Here is a 20,308-nt window from a genome sequence, read left to right as displayed (position 1 = left end):
AGAGTGAAGTGACATTCATTTCGTAAAAAAATCATGTTACTATGGCAAGACGAAGCATATACAAGTTCGTTATCATTTCATTCGATCAACTTTAGAAGATGAAGTGTTATCTCTTGAAAAGATTCACAGGAGTGAGAAATTAGTTGATATGCTGACGAAATCTGTGACAAACAAGAAACTGAAGTTGTGTGCAACTTCCATTGGTCTTCTTCGTTAAGACACCAGATAGAAACCGCTAACGATCGAGAGATGATGAAGTTAGTCTTCAAATGAGAGATTGTTGAGTTATGAAGTCTACACTTATAATAAATTTTACAATAGTTAATTAAGTTTTTGGATTTGTATTTGGTTTTAGGGGGCTTTGGCCTTACCAAGATTTAAGTTATTACTTGAATGTTACCCTATAAATATGTTATTATTAAAGATTTAAATTATAAAAAGACAAAATTCTAGAGAGATAAAATGTGAAGCAAAAACTCTGTATTCATTTTTCTTACTAAAATCTAATGGCGACTAAAATGGACGTAGCTAGCTCATTTGAGGGGTTGTTTTTGTGTTTTTTTTTTATTTTATATTTTTATCGTTTTAATCGGGTGAGATTGGGGGATCCAAATCCTAACAATTCTATTCCAAGAACAAACACACCCTTCTTATTCTTATTATAAGTTTTTTTTTTTTTAATGTTTTTATTTTTATAATATATTGTCTATCTAATGTTAACTTTGGGAGTTAAAAAATATTGAATCATTAATGAGAATTATATGAATAGAAAAACAACAACTACTACTATTGAGTAAGTAGGAGGAGGTTATTAATAAAAGTAGAAACATAATCAAAATTCGGATGATGAGAGGAGGGGATCCTTGTTGTTATGTTATTATTAGAAGACACGACACCACTGCTGCTTTCTTCTTTCTTTCTTCATTATTAATGGCATCACATGCATGCATGCCCCCCCTCCCATCAACCATATGTATATTATATCTAAAGTAAAAGTTGTTTCCTCTTTTCATCTACATTATATATATATATATATATATATATTAAACCTCTTCTTCTTCTACAACTTTTCGACAACATGTCATAACAGCGTCTGCTACCGTCAGAAAGATCTTGTCCTGCCCAATTATGTCTGGGAAACCCGACGCGTGTAGCTTGTCCATCACAACCCTACTAGGATTTGCAAGAACCAGCTGCAACCAACCAATCAACAACACATATCATCAACCTATCTATCTATCTATCTCCAACTACTAATAAATAATTATAATAATAATAATAATAAAATGGCAGGCATACCTTTATTTCTCTCTTCTCCAGACTTCTGTTTAGTTCTTCCAAAGCATGGATGCCACTCGTGTCAATGTCCGTAACAGCTGCAAGTAAGGTACTCATCATCATCATCATCATCATCATTAATTGCCTAAATCATTTACTCTTCTTCTAAAACTTACGTGACATTTCCACAATCAAGAATTCTATTTTTGGAAGGAACTCTTGCTTCAATCGTTCTTCCTCATCACTCAACCATCTAAGTGTCCTGCAATGCAAACCAACAACTATTATTATTATTATTATTATTATTATTATTATTATTATTATTATTGTCAAATCTCCCATTAAAACTCTTCAATATCACACAAACACAAACCTACCTTTCCCTTATATAGTTGGAGTTAGAAAAGTAGATTGCAGAATCAATTCTAACAATCAAAACTCCAGGAACCTTGGAAGCTTCCGGGTATTGCTGTATATTCCTATAGACGTTAGTCCTGGGAATCTTTCCCAGTAGTGCAGTTCGAGGTCTTGTTACTTGTAACAGGATCTTCGCAAAGGATATCGACACCTGTTCATTTTTTTTATTTATTTATTTAGTGAAACCATCTAACTTAATATGAAAACAAAAACAAAAACAAAAAAAGTGCTTTACCGCAATTAAAAGGCCAATCTCAACGGAAACAAAAATCACTCCAAAGAAAGCCCCCATACAAGCTACAAAGTCAAACTTATCAATCTTCCATATCAAGATGGCCGCATCGATGTCTATTAGACCCAGGACTGCAGAGATAATGATGGATGCAAGGATGGCATTTGGGGTGTATTTGAATAAGGGAGTGAAGAACATTAACGTTAGAAACACAACAAGTGACATCACAATGTTGGAAATTGCTGTTTGGCATCCGGCCATGTAGTTTACTGCTGATCGAGAGAAGGAGCCTACAAAAATCAAATCAAATTATTTTTACATAGGTTTTCCTGTGCGATGATGATGATGATGATGATTCCTTACCTGTGGTTACGTAGCAAGAGGTCATTGATCCAACTACATTCATGGCTCCTAACGCCACCATTTCCTTGTTGCCATCCAGTTGGTAGTCCTTCATTGAAGCAAACGTTCTTCCTATGGCCACAGCTTCCTAAAAAATATCCAAACAAATTGACAACATTTTCCAAGAAAAAGGCTCAAGTCTGAGTCTTAATCAGGTGCGGATTAACTCACTGTTAAAGCTATCATTCCAGCCACCATGCCGATTCTGAAACCTTTTATAAGATATTCTCCTCTGAAATAAATTTGGTGGAAAGATGAAGGGTTGATTCCTTTCTCTATGTGCTTCACCTGCACATACAAGTCCATAGCATAGTGTGATGCAGTGTCTTTCCTTGTATAATACGAGTCGACAGCATAGGAAACAAATACATACAATTTGAACTCCTTGCTTATCCGCACGTGTAATATACACAAAGAATGTCGACAAAATAACAGAGATAAGTGGTGCAATTGCAGGCACCCAGAAATATTTTCTGTTTTTCTTTCCCTGCACATCAAATCAATTAAAAATATCAGAATCGCCTAATATTTATAGTGTTTGCAGGTTTGTGCATAATATTTTTTTAACAAATTGTTTGTCTTTACTATATATCTGGCAAATAGGAGGAAACTCAAGAATGTTGCCCCAATGACTATCGTCTGCCAATTCCACTGCAAAACACAGATTGGAAAACTTAAGCTTCAGTCATAGCAAGTTAAAAGTAGTCAGACATCTTTAAAATCTTCAGGATGTAAAATGACTTACTCCATGGTGAGCTGAACTAAATACTGAATCCATTACAGAAAGTATATCGGTTTTCTTAGTGAATTTCTTGATACCAAGAAAGCCTTTGAGTTGTTGCAATGCTATGGTAATGGCAGCTCCACCCATGAACCCCACAACAGCAGCATGGGATAGAAAATCAATCAAGAAACCCAATCTGAGAATATGATAGTAATTCCAACATTAACAATAATAATATTTTCATAAAACAATAAACATGTCATGGTATAGTGGTTTACCTGAGACAACCAAGAGTAGCCTGCGTAATTCCAGCAAAAAAGGTAGCTGTAAATGCAAGCCTTCGATACTCAGCTGGATTTTTTGTAGGATCAATTTCATTCTGAAGCAAAGTCCCCAAGAGAAGAGACACTACAGCAACTGGCCCTATGGCTATATCCCTCGAACTGCCCATAAATGCATATATCAATGGTGGAACAAAGCTAGAGTCTGCAGAATTTGACAGGGAAAATCAGAAAAGCAATAACTTTTTTCTTAAGGAGATTCTCACAAGAGAAAGCGAGAGAGCTCACATAACCCATATTGTGGATCTAAATTTGCTAGCTTTGCATATCCAATATCCTGTTTCGCAAACAATAAATTTTGGGAAGAGGCGTCAAAATACCAAAATAAAATATGTACTTTATATGGTTCTTATAAGGTTTTAAAATACTCTTAATCTACCTGAGGAATGCAGAGACTTGCAATAGTTAATCCAGCAATGAGATCCCTTTTAAATTTGGAGAAACTGTAATCACGGCCCCATTCAAGGATAGGGAAGATGGCCTGCAAGCCCAAGACAATCTTTCGAGATCTAGATTGGTCTTTGAAGGTACGCAGAGGATCATCAGGAAAGAAAGTCTCTTTCACGGACGTTGTGAATTCCTTGAAGAGGTTCTGCTGTGGGGGAATTCCAACTTTGTGGATGTATGGCTGTTGGCTCTGTCCCTGTCGTTGAGATGATGACAAGCTTGTCATGTCCATTTCCTTAGTTTCCAATTCTTGGTCAGAGGGATCAGCCATTAATACTGCACAAGAGGATTGTGGAGATTAGAATAAACATAAAATGCACCAAACAAGATTGATTATTGAATGAGAAACACAATAATGTTACTAAAGCTAACCTATGCGAAGTGAAGTGAGAAATGCGAAAGAAGAGAGCTAGATAAAAATGAACCAAGGGATATCACTGCTTATATACATACATCCAAAAGAAAAAGAAGTTCAGTTTTGATAATGCAACTAAATTGCAGCAGGTCAAAGCTGTCCAAGAAGATTAGTGGTAGATATTAATGAGGTAATGAATATGGATCTTCTTACTTGTTATATTCAAATCAGGTCAAAGAAAAAAAAGGAAGGTTTCAAGTTCTGACAAGTCATAGGAAGGAACTGTATACTATTCAATTACTGGTTTTATTGTATGCAAAGTTGTCACCTTTTCCACTATTATATTGTAAGATCCTTTCCAAAGAAAGCACTAAGAATTTAAGGAGTAAAAAAGAACAAGAAAGTGACAGGAAAATATTATATTAGTTAATAGTATGAAGGTGGGTTATAATGTAATATAGACTAGTAGAGTATGTATTGTGTAGGGTTATGAAAGAAAATATGGTATAAATCTGAGTTTATCTACTACTACTACTACTACAAATCCTAGATCTCTAGAATGGTACATAATTTTCTTAATGTGCACTTGTCATTTATTTATGAAGGACTTGAACAGAAAAAGGCCCTTGTTTTTTCAATGAAATTTCGTTAATAACTGCAGAAAATGCAAAGATATATCGCATCATGAGTCGTCCACCAGAGCAGACAAATAAGTAACAACCAATATAGTGCAAGAAGTCAACACAAATGTACAATGAGAACCCTGTGGAAGCTAACAACTAATGTGAAGCATAGGAAAAAAGCCAAACCCTCCCTCCCGTCACTATAGTTGTAGTGAGTTAAAATAACATTTTATTCTATGACTAACTTTTGGTAATTGTGAAAATATTGTTCCATTGATTGGTAGTTTGTTTGTTTGTTTGTTCCAATATATAAGAGGTGCACAAATCTAGTCCATCCATGATTCGGTTTGAAGTGATTTTCTTTCTTATTCCTTTATCCCTCCTCCCTCCCTATTAGAGTCCAAAAATTGGTTTTACATCAGTAATTGTATGTAAGCCTTTGAGACAGCACAGACAGTACTGGGGGAGTATATATATATAATGAGTAGTGATTTCAGAATTTATTTCAAAATTAAAAGTGAGAATAATCGATATAAACCATTAAACCCTAGAGCAGAAATTAATTTAGATAAACCATTTTTTTTTCTTTCTTTTATGAATTGATATCGACCCATGACATGTGTTACCTCCTAAATTGATTATGCTGGTAGTTTGATGAACGCCATTGATAGTGGCGTGGGACACTAGAGTAGTACTACTAAAAAGTAAAGAAAGAGAAAACACTTTAGGAACCCTTGTCGATCGATCATCGATCGATCGATCGCTGGCTCCCACCAAAAGCCCAATCGAGAATTTAATTTAATTGAATTGAATTGAATAATAGTGTTACAGTCAGCTGAAAGAATAATAATACAGTACAGCACTAATAAACTAGAGAATATAAAGAAAGAAAGAAAGAAAGAACCATACCCGATGGCTCAGGAGTTTCTGGAATAAAATAATTTGTAAAGCCCTCCTCCTCTTCTTCTTCTGTCAACGCTGTCGCTGATCGATCTCATGATAAAAAGGGACGGTGCGTAAAGCCCTGTCCAAGTTCAATGTATCAGGAGGAGTAACCATTTTGGACAACAACAACAAAAGTATACTTCAGTTTCTGGTATGTAATCATTCAATTTTCAAGGTGAGAAAAAATTAAGGACTTTTTCTCCAAAACGTGCGGTTACCGAGAGAGATCTCAACATAAATGCAAATGGCGGGAGAGAGAAATATTTTAACAAAACAAAACAAAATACGTATTACCATCGTTTTACGGCTAGGTACTTACTTGGCTTCTTTATTTCGGATTTAAATAATCTATAGTTATTTACGTAATTTTATTATTGGACAGTGTTATAATAAAGAGTAATGATAGGGAGCGGGAAGAATCTTGACAAGAATGGGTAGGAAATGATGTGTCACATTCTAATTGGTTTGAAAATCTGGAAATTCTCTCTCCTATTAATTTTTCAATTCAGTTAGAATGTGACACATCATTTCCTACACATTCTTGTCAAAATTTTTACCGCTCTTTATCATTACTTTATAATAAATTAGAGAAAATGAGACGAAATGACTTTAAAGATGACTTTAAATGCGGTAACCGGCGCATAAATTATATTGCAGGTGATCACTTAAAATTTTTTTTTGACGAAATTGTCCCTATTGCGAGATCCAGCCCGATCTCATGTGAAAGTCCTCGATGCCTTTACTATTTAATATATTTTCTCTCATTTCTCCCATTTTTTTCTTCACCGTTCTCAATCTTCTCACTCCTTCTCTCTAAAACCCTAAACGCCGAACATTCAGACGACCGAATCCTAGCAAAGGCAACCATGAGCACAATGATGATGTCCGGTACTGGTATACTTTCTTATCCTTGGCTCATTGTTGTTTATTTCTTGTTTGAACGCATAATAGGGTTTAATGTTTTTTTAATTGATTCGTCTTGATTGAATTCAGATGTCGATGGGGTCCCTGTCGATGAGGTTGGATGCGGTGGTGCGGTCTCATGTTGATTCGCCTTGCGGAGCGGGCGCGATTGTTGATCGCTTGATATATAGTTGTTGATTGCGTCTCACGGTTGGTGGCGTCTCGCGAATGCGTCTCGCAACCTAAATTACGTCTTTTGACAATGATAAAAGTTTGGACTATGATTTGTTTTGATTTTGTTGTTTATGCGATCAAAATGAGTGAGAATGATGGCGAAATAATTGTATTTGTAATTGTTGGGACAACTTGTTTTGATTCTCTTGTTAATGTCTAAACTTAAGGAGACACTAAACTTAGTTGTATCTAACCTGTTTTCATAGTTTCAATCTGCACAAAATGGTAACTTTATTTTATCAAAAACACTTTACCAAGAGCTTGAGGATGTATTCAAAGTTCACAATTCACAATTACAGAGCTATACGGTATGCCAAGAGTTTACCATAGAATACTTTGTTTTATCTTTGTTCTATCAACACAGACACATCTATACAGAACTGACATATTTTTTCTTCTTATGATCATTCAATATACACTACTGAAGTTGCAATTCTTGGATAAGGAATATGAAAGAAACTAATTATTGCATTTCATTGTTTTTTAATAAATTCAGGAATGAAATACCATCACATTTACATTATTCTGCAAATGGAACATACATAGACATGTTTATTTAATCAAATGCATGGTGCAATAATTTACATAAAGAATCACATGAAAAAATAAACACATTGCTTAATAATAGTCAATGAACATTTCGTATGATCAAACCCTCGAATACGCATTCGCGAGACGCAACCAACCGCGAGATGCAATCGATAACTATCAAGTGATCAACAATCGCGACTGCTCCGTAAGACGAATCAACATGAGACCGCACCACCGAATCCAACATCATCAATAGGGACCCAATCAACACCTGCATTCAATCAAGGCGAATCAATTAAACACAAAAACATTAATCTATAAATGGCATAAAGGTTAAAGAGAAGAGAAGAGAAAGGTGGCTCCTCTTCGTCGCAGTTTAGTTCGCAGTTCGCAGATGTCTTCGCCGTTGTGTTCGTGTTCGTCGTTCGCATATGAAGAGAAGAGAAAGACGGCTCATCATCTCCGTCTTAGGGTTTAGGGCGGAGAAGAGAGAGAATGAGAAGAAACAAATGAAAAAAATGGTTTTTGTAAGAGATGGGTTCACGTGCGGTTTGCGTCTCGCAAAAGGGCAATTTTGTAAAATAAATAAATAAATATGAAAATAGTCACCCGCGCATTTAACATTTAAGGCATTTTTAGGGTCATTTGGTCAAATTTTCCATAATTAGGTTATTGATACAAATATTTAAAAAGTATTAATATTTATTTAAAATTATAAATATATATATATTCAAAGTTTAACCCTAAACACTTAAACAAACTAACAAAGTAATATTACTTCAATCTATTTGAATAATATTATTTGAGATAGGAATGTTAAAATGAATTAATTTTTATTGAAAAAACTTTTATTTTAAAAAATAAATAAATAATAATTTAAGTTATAAATTAATTGATGAAGAGATATAATAATTAATTAACTATATAAATTTTAATTTTAGTTTTAGAAATTAACTGGAAGTTTATACTATCATAGAAATCAATCAAACTAAATTAATACAAAAGAGATAATCATTTTTTAAAATACATATAAAGAAACAGTAAAATATATAAAAAAATAGATAAATAAAATTCAATTCAAATAATTAGGAATCCCTCTGGCTCCGGCTCTCCCGCTCTTGTATGAGAGAAGGAGTGAATAACTAATTCATAAAAGAGGTATGATAAACACAACGAATGAGTAGCGAAAGCAAGGCCACGAATCCTACGTGGCCTTGCCAGCTAGGAGAGAGAAAAATAAAGAAAAAAAAAATTCTACATATCCTCTTTCACCCAATAGGGTTTCATATTTCTGTATTTCTTTCTCTCTCTGAAACGCATAATTTATTTCTCTTCTCCGGCTCCGACTGCATTTATTTCTCTTCTCCGGCTCCGACTGCATTTATTTCTCTTCTCCGGCTGCATTTATTTCTTTCTACGGCAGCATTTACTTCTCCATGGTATCCTTTTTAAGGATCTTTATTTTTTTGAATAGATCTAGGGTTTAGATTTTATAGATCTAGGGTTTAGATTTTACAGATCTAGGGTTTACATTTTACATAAGTATTTATGGATTTAAACTGTTTGAATTTTCAGGAAACCGAAGCACCGAACTTGAACAACCCAGTAGATGAAGAACTTAACCTGAACAGATCCACCCATGTTGAACCCGAAAGGTACCCTGAACAGATCTAGTGGTTTCGGGACAAGAAATGGTCCTTCCTTGTCCCGAAATGGTTGGTTTCGGGACAAGAAATGGTCCTTCCTTGTCCCGAAATGGTTGGTTTCGGGACAAGAAATGGTCCTTCCTTGTCCCGAAATGAAATGGTTGGTTTCGGGACAAGAAAGGGTCCTTCCTTGTCCCGAAATGGTTGGTTTCGGGACAAGAAAGGGTCCTTCCTTGTCCCGAAACGGTTGGTTTCGGGACAAGAAAGGGTCCTTCCTTGTCCCGAAATGGTCCCGAAATGGTTGGTTTCGGGACCCGAAAGGTGGTTTCGGGACCCGAAAGATGGTTTCGGGACCCGAAATGGTTGGTTTCAGGACCCGAAAGGTGGTTTCGGGACCCGAAATGGTTGGTTTCGGGACCCGAAAAGGGTGGTTTCGGGACCCGAAATGATTGGTTTATGGACTTTTTTCTTACGGTTTCACTTAATTTTTGCAGTCACATTCCTAGTGTTGGAATGACATTTTCCTCCGAAGAACAACTTCTTGAATTCTACACATCATATGCCCACTTAACGGGATTCGGCATTACCAAATTAGGGAGCAAAAATGTAGGTGGTAAGAGGAAATACTTCAACGTTGGTTGTGCCAAGAGTTTTCTGAAAGAATCGAAGTCAAAAAACAAGTTTCATCAGCCTAGACCAATAACGAAGACAGATTGTAAAGCAAAGATTAATGTTGTTGTTCGAAATGAAGGGGAATATGTGATAACAAGTATTTTTCTTGAGCACAACCATTCTTTAAGCCCTAAGAGAATACGTCATGTTAGATCCTACAAAGTAATTGACGGAAATGTAAAGAGAAGATTGGATACAAACGATGAAGCTGGAATAACTGTGGCCAAAACATTTCAATCACTTGTAGTTGAAGCTGGAGGGTATGAAAACATGTCTTTCGATGAGAGGACATGTAGAAATTACGTTACAGAAGCACGACGGTTGAGGTTAGGGATTGGGGATGCTGAAGCACTCACTAATTATTTCTTAAGAATGCAAACCAGGAACTCAAACTTCTTCTACCTTATTGATTTGGACGAGGAATCCCGAATTAAAAACGTGTTTTGGGCAGATGGTAGGTGCAGGGCTGCCTTTGAAGATTTTCATGATGTTATCTCTTTCGATACAACATATTTGACAAATCGCTATGACATGCCTTTCGCTCCGTTTGTTGGTGTTAATCATCATGGTCAATCCATTTTGCTTGGATGTGGGTTATTGTCAAGTGAAGATTCAAATTCTTTCACATGGTTGTTTAGAACTTGGTTGGAATGTATGCATGATAGACCTCCCAATGCCATAATCACAGACCAATGTCGATCCATGGCGATTGCAATTGAGAAGGTATTTCCTAAAACGCATCATCGATTTTGTTTGTGGCATATAATGAAGAAACTTCCTATAAAACTTGGAAGCCATACTGAATACCATCTAATAAAGAAGAGGCTGAAAAACATTGTATACAATTCCATAAATATTCAACAATGCGAAGAGGATTGGAATAGACTAATTGAAGATTATCAGTTGGAAGATAATGTTTGGTTGAAATCTTTGTATTTGGAAAGATCTAAATGGATACCTGTTTATGTCAAAGGACAATTTTGGGCCGGGATGTCAACATCTCAACGGAGTGAAAGTATGAACGCCTTCTTTGATGACTACGTGCAGTCTAAAACATCCCTCAAACAATTTGTCGAGCAATATGATAGGGCTCTGTTGAGAAATATCGAGAGAGAAAAGAAATTGGATTTCCAATCGTTTAATTCTTTGATACCAACTGTTAGTGGATTTGCCTTCGAAAGGCAATGCCAAAACTTATACACTCCAGATATATTTAGATTGGTTCAAGTAGAAGTTAGAGGTTTGATGTTGTGCGACATCTCAGCCATTGAAGAGGAATGTTCAGTTTCTATATTTAGAGTTGAGGAAATCATGTTGGGGGTTAATGGAGAACATCTAAGAGATGTTTCTTACAAAGTACATTACACCGAAAAGGATTGCAATGTGAAATGTGAATGTCGATTGTTTGAGTTCAAAGGTATTTTGTGTAGACATATCATGGCTGTGTTGAAAAAAATGAGGGTGAATGAGGTACCAATGTATTATATAATGGACCGGTGGCGTAAAGATATTAAGCGTGGGTATCAAAATATCACCAACATTTATGATTTAGATATGTCCGTGGAAGAAAAAAAACGTCACAATAGTCTAACTCGATTGATGCAAGAGGTTCAACAAGTTGGAGTAAAATCGGAAGTAACTTGTTCTTTTTGGATGAACGGAATAAAAGGCTTGATGGAACAGTTTATGTCACTTAACCATGGAAGCACTGAAGCATCTAAAGACCAAAGCACAGAAGCATCTAAAGACCAAAGCACAGAAGCATCTCCATCTCCATCTCCATTTCAATCTCCCGCTACATTCATTTTGATACACTCTCCTAAGAAAGTTAGAAGTCGAGGACGACCACCAACAAAGAGGAAATAATCTTTAATTGAAAAAATTCCCAAGACTTCGAGATCAAAAAAGAAGGGAAATACGGCCACAACATCTACAGTTTTGGATTCAACACAACAACAACAACAATGGAATGATCCACTTTCAACTCAATTATCCTTCACATCACTTTTGTCCTCTCAAGTATATGTCGAAGATCATGCGTGTGGTGATAACATTCAACGAAGATAGTACTTATTTTGATCATGTTATAACTTTGAATATTTCATTTTTATCATTATTGTCCTTTCATTTCTAACGAAGATAGTCCAACCAAGTTAAAGCAAGTTAAAAACCAAGAGAAAACAAGTTAAAAACCTAATTTCGGGTCCCGAAACCACTTATTTCGGGTCCTGAAACCACCTTTCGGGTCCCGAAAACACATATTTTGGGTCCCGAAACCACATATTTCGGGTCCCGAAACCACCTTTCGGGTCCCGAAAACACATATTTCGGGTCCCGAAACCACCTTTTAGGTCCCGAAACCACATATTTCGGGTCCCGAAACACCCTTTCGGGTCCCGAAACCACTTTTTCGGGTCCCGAAACCACCTTTCGGGTCCCGAAACACCTTATTTCGGGACCCGAAACACCTTATATCGGGACCCGAAACACCTTATATCGGGACCCGAAACAACCTTTCAGGTCCCGAAACCAACCATTTCGGGTCCCGAAACCACTTATTTTATACTTGGTTTTTAACATACTTTATACTTGGTTTTTAACTTGTTTTAACTTAGTTTATACTTGGTTTTTAACATACTTTATACTTGGTTTTTAACTTGTTTTAACTTAGTTTATACTTGGGTTTTAACTTAGTTTATACATGATTATAATTGAAGACAAAAAATGTACTAAATTAATTAAGAGTTATCATACAACTTATATGTTTCAGGACATTCTACTTTTAAAATGTCTACAAACTTCTTTAAGATGTTCTGGATATTTTTGTTTAAGTTTGAACGGATGATCATTGCAGTGTATTTGACTCGCAATGCTTCAAGCATTCCCCTTGCCTGTAGGAAATTATAATTCAACGGTTATTAAAGATTTGTAAGACAAATGAAATGTGAAAATATGTAACTTACATTTTCTATCGTTATACCACAATTCAAATTTGTTGTATCGCCCTTGTACCAATGAATATGTCTCATACAGTATATTCCGCAATCCGTTTTATTTGAACTGTCTTGCCAAGGTAATTTCAAAACATTGAACGGGAATTGAGCAATTTTATCCGCGATCCCTTGGTCGATAGTTTGGAAGTAGTCCACAACGTTCTGTACCTGTTTTACCAAAGAAGTTAATAAACACTTTCAAAGAAGTCAATACATTATGTGTAAAAAAGACTTCAACGTTACCAGTTGCCGAGTTGTGACATATTTATCATCCCATTCAATATCTGGGTCCAGTGGGAGGTTGTCGAGGACTTCAATAGCTTGGTTTCGCATATTGATGACAACCACATAATAGTGATTTTCATATAAAATTGGGAAAAATATCTGCAAGAATATCACCAAGATTCACATATAATCAAAAATCAGATAATATAAAAAAGGACTTACCAGCTTAGCAGTTTTCATGTGTTCGGGAGTTAATTCGAAAATTCTCATTTCTTCAACCAATCTTTCAATGAAAAGGTCTTTCATTCTCCAAAAGTCCTGCAAATGAAATCAACATCAGAATAAGAGATAATTGGTTTAAACAACAATGAAAGATATAGAGACTTACAGAAACGACTGTCGAAAAAACTATTTTCGAGTCGGGAGTTGATTTGCAGTGAAGAGTGATCATGTTTGCCCACGCATAAATTATCCCACTTTCAACATGGCATTCATTTTTCATTGATTGAAATTGCTCTATGTTGATATTGGTAAGCTCGGATACATAGAATACTTCCTTGCTGAAACCAGATAAAGAAGAAAACAAGTTAAAAATCAAACTTTCGGGTCCCGAAACCACCCTTTTCGGGTCCCGAAACCACTATTTTCCGGTCCCGAAACCACCATTTTCAGGTCCCGAAACCAGATTTCGGGTCCCGAAACCACAATTTCGGGTCCCGAAACCACCATTTTCGGGTCCCGAAACCAGATTTCGGGTCCCGAAACCACATATTTCGGGTCCCGAAACCACACTTTCGGGACCATTACTTCAGCCAAACAAACATGATTTAACAAACTATGAAATATTGATTTACCAGGCATTCAAATCAACTGCATAAATGAATCTCACAACGACTTCATCTCGGTATTCCATATTGACATAATGATAGAACTCTAGATTTCTTTGCTTGTTCTGCTTCATATATTGAGATTGAAGGCTTGCTGGAAGTTCCATCATATGTATGGGATATTTCCGTATGGGATATTTCTTCTGTTTTTTGGAAGCAACCAATTCTTTTCCCACAACATCATGAGTTTGAGGGGCAGGCTGGATGATCTTCGTCGGCTTGTTCTGCGTCATGTATGGAGATTTAAGGCGTGCTGGAATTTTCATATGTCGCACTGGATTTCTCCTTCTTTTTCTTGGAGATCTATCTTTTTCGGGTACTTCATCTTCATCTTTCTCTTCGAGAACACCCACCTGAGTGTGAGCTACCTCAGTTTGAGCCCCCTCACTGTGAGCACGCTCAGTTTGAGCCCCCTCACTGTGAGCACGCTTAGTGTGAGCCCCCTCAGTATGAGCCCCCTCAGTGTGAGCACGCTCAGTGTGAGCCCCCTCAGTATGAGCCCCCTCAGTGTGAGCGTCCTGATCGTTTACCCCATCATCCTCAGTGGGTGTTCGATCTTTGAAATATCTGTGCATGGCATCCCTAAAAGGTTTATTACTGTCCATTGCTCTATAAATTACGTGGATGGCGTTGTCATACATTGGTGAGGCATCCCAGCCTGAAGTTAAAGATTCCAGTCTTCTCGTGGCTTTTTCAATAAACAGCGTACATTTAGCAATCCACGCCAAATTCTCTATAAAACTCAGTTTATCAACGTCCGGACCTGCCGTGTTAAGAGGTGTTATATGCATAGGTGGTAGGCCTTGATTCGTAGGTGTTGATTGCGTTGGTTCTGACCTCATCCTAGGTGGCCTCATCCGAGGTGGTGACCTATTCCTAGGTGGTGACCTATTCCTAGGTTCTGCTGCTGCTGCTGCTGCTGCCGCCGCCTTTGGGGTCTCAGACACCCCCTCATTCATATCCTCCTCATCATTATCCCCCACATCATTATCCTCCTCATCGTTCTCCCCCCACATCCCCGGTAGTGGAATTCGTCCCACAACGCTTCCTCGTCCGAATCCTCCATTTTCTAACTTCGTATCCAGTCTAAACTTCAAAGTCGTGTCATTCCAACATGACAGTATTGGAAATCGACGGTCATTAACTCCTCCCAGTTGTGGGTTGCTCACCCTATACACGTAGCACAACTGAAAACAAACATATGTTAATTAAAACCAATTATTTTTGCAAACAGAGAAATTAATTAACGGATAACTTACAATAAGGAACGTCTGTGGTCCTTGGAAATGTCGTTTTTCATTCTCCTTCACTTTTGCGCATGATTGAACTAATCCTTGAAGTACAAATTTGCACCAATTGAACTTCTTGATATTTTGAACATCTGAAATAGATTTCAGAATTCTATACCTGCAAGGGGAAAAAACATATTTGAGGATTTGTTGATGCAAATGAAATAACAAAAATGATAGTACCTTGATAGTTGACCTAGGTGATCACACCAGAGAAAGCAGCTGACAACAAATAATACGAAGTCTATCTTAAAATTGTTGTCAGCAGCTTTGTTCTCAATCATTTTCGTCGGCATAGCAGTCACTAAAGGAGCGCCATTAATAGGGTTACCCCATCGAGTCCTAAATGCCTTCAGCTTGTCATCAGTCTCGTTATTCTGATATTCTACAATGTCCAACTCCCCTCTGGGGAGACCCAATACCATTTCAACATCTTCTTCTTCGATTTTCACTTCCTCGCCATTCTCTAGAGTGAAAGAACATTTATCACAGTCAAACTGCCTCACTAGATAACGGGATATCTCCCTGGGGCATTTTGAAAGTGATAATGAAAGTAGATGGCCAAAGCCTATTGACTTCACAGCCTCCTTTTGATCATTAAACAGAAGTTGGAGAAGATTGAAAAGGCCAAAAGAAGATGTCCTAGTTAAAAAAAGGTTGTGTGGGGCTGCTTTGGGAGCTGCTGCTCTGGGGGATTTCGGAACTAATTTGGGAGCTTTTGGGGATTTGTGAACTGCTTTGGGAGATGCTGCTTCTTGGGCATTCTTTTTACGTTTATTTGCCCTACAAAAACAAAAGATAAACATTTAAAAAACATGAAACAGATAATCTAAGAGAAACAAAGTTAAAGCAAGTTAAAAACCAAGAGAAAACAAGTTAAAAATCTAAATTTCGGGTCCTGAAACCACCCATTTCGGGTCCCGAAACAACATTTCGGGTCCCGAAACTACCCATTTCGGGTCCCGAAACCACACTTTCGGGACCCATAACAACCAAACATTACAAAATCCGATTTATGGGTCCCGAAACCACCCATTTCGGGTCCCGAAACCACACTTTCGGGACCCATAACAGACAAACATTACAAAATCCGATTTATGGGTCCCGAAACCACCCATTTCGAGTCCGGAAACCACCTATTTCGGGTCCCAAAACCACACTTTCGGGACCCATAACAGACAAACATTACAAAATCAGATTTATGGGTCCCGAAACCACCCATTTCGGGTCCCGAAACCAACCATTTTGGGTCCCGTAACCACCCATTTCAGGTCTCGAAACAACACTTTCGGGACTCATAACAGCCACACATATCAAAATTCAATTTTGGGGTCCCGAAACAACACTTTCGGGTCCCGAAACCACACTTTCGGGACCGTTCATTCAAAAAACATATCAAAATCAAATTTCTGGACTATGTAATCATACTTTCGGGTCCCCGAAACAACACTTTCGGGACCCATAACAGCCAAACATATCAAAAATCACATAAATCATCACATAGAAGCAAATAAACACAAAATAATCAACCATTTCTATCGTTAAAATCATTAGAATCAGCAGAATCATAAAAATCCATAACCCTAACCCTAAACCCTAACCCTAACCGCAAAAACCTAAACGGTCTTCAAATCATCAAAATGTTTTAGGATTCTAAAGGAGATGTTATTTACCTTGTCCTTGGAGATTTTGGAGTCTTGCTTGGAGATGTACCTGGACCACCAGCCTGAAAAAGAGAAAAGATATTCACGAATACAGACAGTGAAGTGAACGGAAATACCCGAAGGAAAAGACCTACCATTTTCGATCAAAAGAAAGAAGATGAATAAAGTTGAAGAAGTCGGGGATGCCGCCGCCGGAGAGAAAAATCGCCAGAGAAGAGAAAAATCGCCGCCGGAAAGAATAAATGAAAAGAAGAAAGAGAGAGGAAAGAAGAAGGGGAAACTGAAACGTTTTTCTTTTTTTTTTCATTTTTTTTTTCTTTTTTTTTCTCTCTCCTAGCTGGCAAGGCCACGTAGGATTCGTGGCCTTGCTTTCGCTACTCATTCGTTGATATTATCATTTCTCTTCTTAAAATGTTACGGTTACACATTCAATCAGTTGTCCATTTTTTATTTTTTATTTTTTTTATTCTTAAAATGTTAAATTAACAAATAAATTAAATGAGTTTTATTTTTAAGTATATATATATATATATTATTTTATTTTTGAACATAAGAATATATTAAAGAAACAATAATAATAATAATAATATTTTTTTGTGTGATAAAAAAATAAAATACAACTATAGATATATAATTGAGTCATCAATACAAAAAAATAAGAAATTGAAATTGTTAATGAGATGTAAATGTATATTAATTATTTGTTGTTAGGTGTATAATTAATTAATATTGGTTAATTAAGAGGAATTAATATTTTGTATTTAAAATTAAAGGAGTTTAGTTAGTAATTTTCTGTATGTAAATAATTTGGGTATTGTGGGATTAATTAATTAAATAATTAATATAAATATATAAGTTAGATATAATAGGGTTTAATGTTTGATTTGCTTTAATATTGTCCATGCATGGTGATATATATATAATATATATAGCTAGGTTAGGTAGCAATAATAATATTGATGCATGGTAGCTATTAATAGTGAAAATTGTTATTTTTTTTGTTACATGGGCATATGCATGCATTAATGAATGTATGATCATACTATTCGAATTTGGGTTTATGCAAATTTAAATTTTGGGTCTCTAAAATAATAATTTTTTTTCAAATTTAATAATATAAACTGAGATATAAATAGTTAATATATTATAATACGAAAATAAAAATTAAAAAAGAGATAAAAAAGTTATATATATATATTGTATAATATATATTTAATATTAAAGGAGAAAAAAAAAAATAAGATTAATAATATAATAATGATTAAATATTAAAAAATAGAATCTATAGATGTGGAGCCTATGCAAATGCATAAATTGCTTTATCCATGCCCGATTCTGAACATATATATAATGTAGAAAAAAGAGGTTAATTAGATATAACAATTGCTTATGAATTAATTAACAGTACAAGAATTAAGAAAAACATGTAGGATGTAGGATGTAGCTAGGTAGAGAGAGTAGGCGGAGTGGTTAGACTTAGATGGAAGGGACATGATAGTATTTGCCGTTACAAGTGCACCTGTAAACCATGGGGCAGGACTCAACGGCAGAGCATTTGAAGCTAACTGTGACTCTCTTGCAAGGGAAACATGGTCCGCATGCGTGCGAGCAGTCTGGCAACCTTGATCCTGTTAATGTTGGCTCGGTCGTCATTTCTTTTTCTTTTTTCTCCCTTGAATCATCCTCCTCCTCCTGCATGCACCAAAATTATCTATCAATACTTTTACCTACCTACCTACCTACCTACCTACCTACCTACTGTTTTAATTCCTCCAGCAATTAATTAATTAATATCCTATTTATCTGTCTAGTAATTAATTAGGCCCACTGTCTCACAAATCTATCTATCATCTATCTATCTACCTTCAATTAATTCAGATTGAATTAATATATGTATATATATATATATATATATATATAATAATTAATTAAGGAAAGACGTACGATAGAAACCTGATGATGATGTTGCTCTCCTTTCCGAAGGTGGTGGTGTTGATCATGATGTTTGTTGATATCTGATGATGGATGGATGAGTGGATCGATGTTAATTGATTATATAATTAGTTATGAGGAGGAGAAGAAGAATTATTAAATAAAGATATGGTTACGTACAAATAAGATGAGAGCGTAGTAGTAGGGTTTGTGCTGATGAACAACATGACGACGAAAGTAGTAGTAGAAGTGAAATTAGGACGAGAAACGGGTTGTTGTAGTACTCAAGATGATGTATGAGTGAACAACGACGTCTACTAGTACTTCTCTTCATGTTTTCTTTTCTTCTCTTCTTGCTAGCTAGTTAATTAATTCAAATAATCTTTATAGGTAGTTTTGAAATTAATATGAGAGAAAATAAAGGAGTTACGAGAGTAACAACATATAAGTACGTAACGTACCTAGCTTGTCATATATATTGTGAATATATATATATATATATATATATATATATATATATATATATATGCGAAATAATGAATTAAGTAGTAGTAGTACGTACAATAAATAAATAATATCGAAGTCACATGATTCTTGGCCTATATAATAAAAGCTATATATAATAAATTCATTTCAATGCATCTTCATTTCCTCAACCATATACGTACGTACATATATCACACTTCACCCACTTAATTAATAAAAACTATATATATATATATATTTGGATATTTGTTTATGTATCTTAATTTTTATCCAACTACATAAATACAAATAAATGTCTTTTGTTTCTCATTAAATTTAATTTCATTTTCTAACGTCCATATATAGAGGGATATTTCTACCTAAATTTAACAATTACTAAAGTCATGTATAATTCATTAACATAATGCTTGGTTTTTAACCTAATAATTGTATAAATTATATTTTAGAAGATTTATAACATAATTTTCATGTACTTAAAAAAACTAGGAATGGGTTTAATTTCCTAATTTGGCTGCATGTTTTAATTGATAAGAGGTGGCATAGTGCTTGGTTATCTCTACTCATCCCTCGAAATGGTATCTATGCTTTCAAAAATAAAACGACACATCTATCCTAACCTTAACTTAATTAGCATGCGAATTAAATTTATTAGAGGTTAAGTTGGTGTATGCACGTACCTTTACCTCAAGAGAAATTTGATGAAATGGCCTTACTAATAGCTTTAATTCCAAAAAAGTCCGCGCCTGATAATGTTTGTAAAATGAGTCTTTTTGTCCTGCGAAAAGTCTATAATACCCCTTGCGCGCCTATTTTACTGCTCAATTACGAGAAATGTCATTCACGCATTTTCATCTAAAAAGCGTGAGTTGATTAACGCGTTTTAGATGAAAATGCGTGAATAATATTTCTCGTATTTGATATTTCTCGTATTTGGTATTTCTCGCATTTGGTATATTTCTCGCATTTGATGTATTTCTCGCATTTGATATTTCTCGCATTTTGAGGTGAAATTGGAGATCTGAATCATCGAAGGAGACAGGTTCTTCAGAAGTTACAGATTTGTTTTGGAGGGGGAGGAAGAC

At 35.7% G+C, this 20,308-nt stretch overlaps 2 protein-coding genes across 4 annotated transcripts; both read right to left on the bottom strand.

Moving 5' to 3' along the window:
- Positions 1–804: 804 nt before the first annotated feature.
- On the bottom strand, positions 805–5,881 carry LOC124932232 (sulfate transporter 1.2-like). Of its 2 annotated transcripts, none has more exons than XM_047472850.1 (14): positions 5,729–5,881; positions 3,774–4,117; positions 3,623–3,671; positions 3,332–3,539; positions 3,075–3,249; positions 2,915–2,980; positions 2,703–2,816; positions 2,501–2,617; positions 2,291–2,417; positions 1,931–2,217; positions 1,656–1,846; positions 1,455–1,540; positions 1,300–1,376; positions 805–1,193 (listed from the first exon to the last, which is right to left on the bottom strand). In XM_047472850.1, the coding sequence occupies exons 2-14, from the start codon at positions 4,110–4,112 to the stop codon at positions 1,044–1,046; spliced, it is 1,986 nt and encodes a 661-aa protein (XP_047328806.1). In that variant the 5' UTR covers positions 4,113–4,117; positions 5,729–5,881; the 3' UTR covers positions 805–1,043. The 2 variants fall into 2 exon arrangements, with proteins under 2 accessions (XP_047328806.1, XP_047328807.1); XM_047472851.1 differs by lacking the exon at positions 5,729–5,881 and adding an exon at positions 4,214–4,349.
- Positions 5,882–18,093: 12,212 nt separating this feature from the next.
- LOC124932985 (protein EPIDERMAL PATTERNING FACTOR 2-like) lies at positions 18,094–19,204 on the bottom strand. Of its 2 annotated transcripts, none has more exons than XM_047473705.1 (3): positions 18,921–19,204; positions 18,753–18,823; positions 18,094–18,500 (listed from the first exon to the last, which is right to left on the bottom strand). In XM_047473705.1, exons 1-3 carry the CDS (start codon positions 19,072–19,074, stop codon positions 18,285–18,287), a joined length of 441 nt encoding a protein of 146 aa, XP_047329661.1. In that variant the 5' UTR covers positions 19,075–19,204; the 3' UTR covers positions 18,094–18,284. The 2 variants fall into 2 exon arrangements, with proteins under 2 accessions (XP_047329661.1, XP_047329662.1); XM_047473706.1 differs by having other exon boundaries at positions 18,762–18,823.
- Between the last annotated feature and the right edge of the window lie 1,104 nt (positions 19,205–20,308).

The sequence above is a fragment of the Impatiens glandulifera genome, chromosome 3, assembly GCF_907164915.1.
Source record: "Impatiens glandulifera chromosome 3, dImpGla2.1, whole genome shotgun sequence".
Classification (NCBI taxonomy): Eukaryota; Viridiplantae; Streptophyta; class Magnoliopsida; order Ericales; family Balsaminaceae; genus Impatiens; species Impatiens glandulifera.
The sequence above is the reverse complement of the archived record's forward strand: the minus strand, read 5'-3'. Positions and strand labels throughout refer to the sequence as shown.

Coding starts and splice junctions, on each gene's coding strand:
- LOC124932985 (XM_047473705.1), bottom strand. CDS start 19,074: ATGAAGAGAAGTACTAGTAGACGTCGTTGTTCACTCATACATCATCTT. Junction 18,824..18,920: donor ACTACGCTCTCATCTTATTT/GTACGTAACCAT, acceptor ATCCATCATCAG/ATATCAACAAACATCATGAT. Junction 18,501..18,752: donor ATCATCATCAGGTTTCTATC/GTACGTCTTTCC, acceptor TGGTGCATGCAG/GAGGAGGAGGATGATTCAAG.
- LOC124932232 (XM_047472850.1), bottom strand. CDS start 4,112: ATGGCTGATCCCTCTGACCAAGAATTGGAAACTAAGGAAATGGACATG. Junction 3,250..3,331: donor GCTACTCTTGGTTGTCTCAG/GTAAACCACTAT, acceptor TCATATTCTCAG/ATTGGGTTTCTTGATTGATT. Junction 2,817..2,914: donor TCCTATTTGCCAGATATATA/GTAAAGACAAAC, acceptor TTTGATGTGCAG/GGAAAGAAAAACAGAAAATA.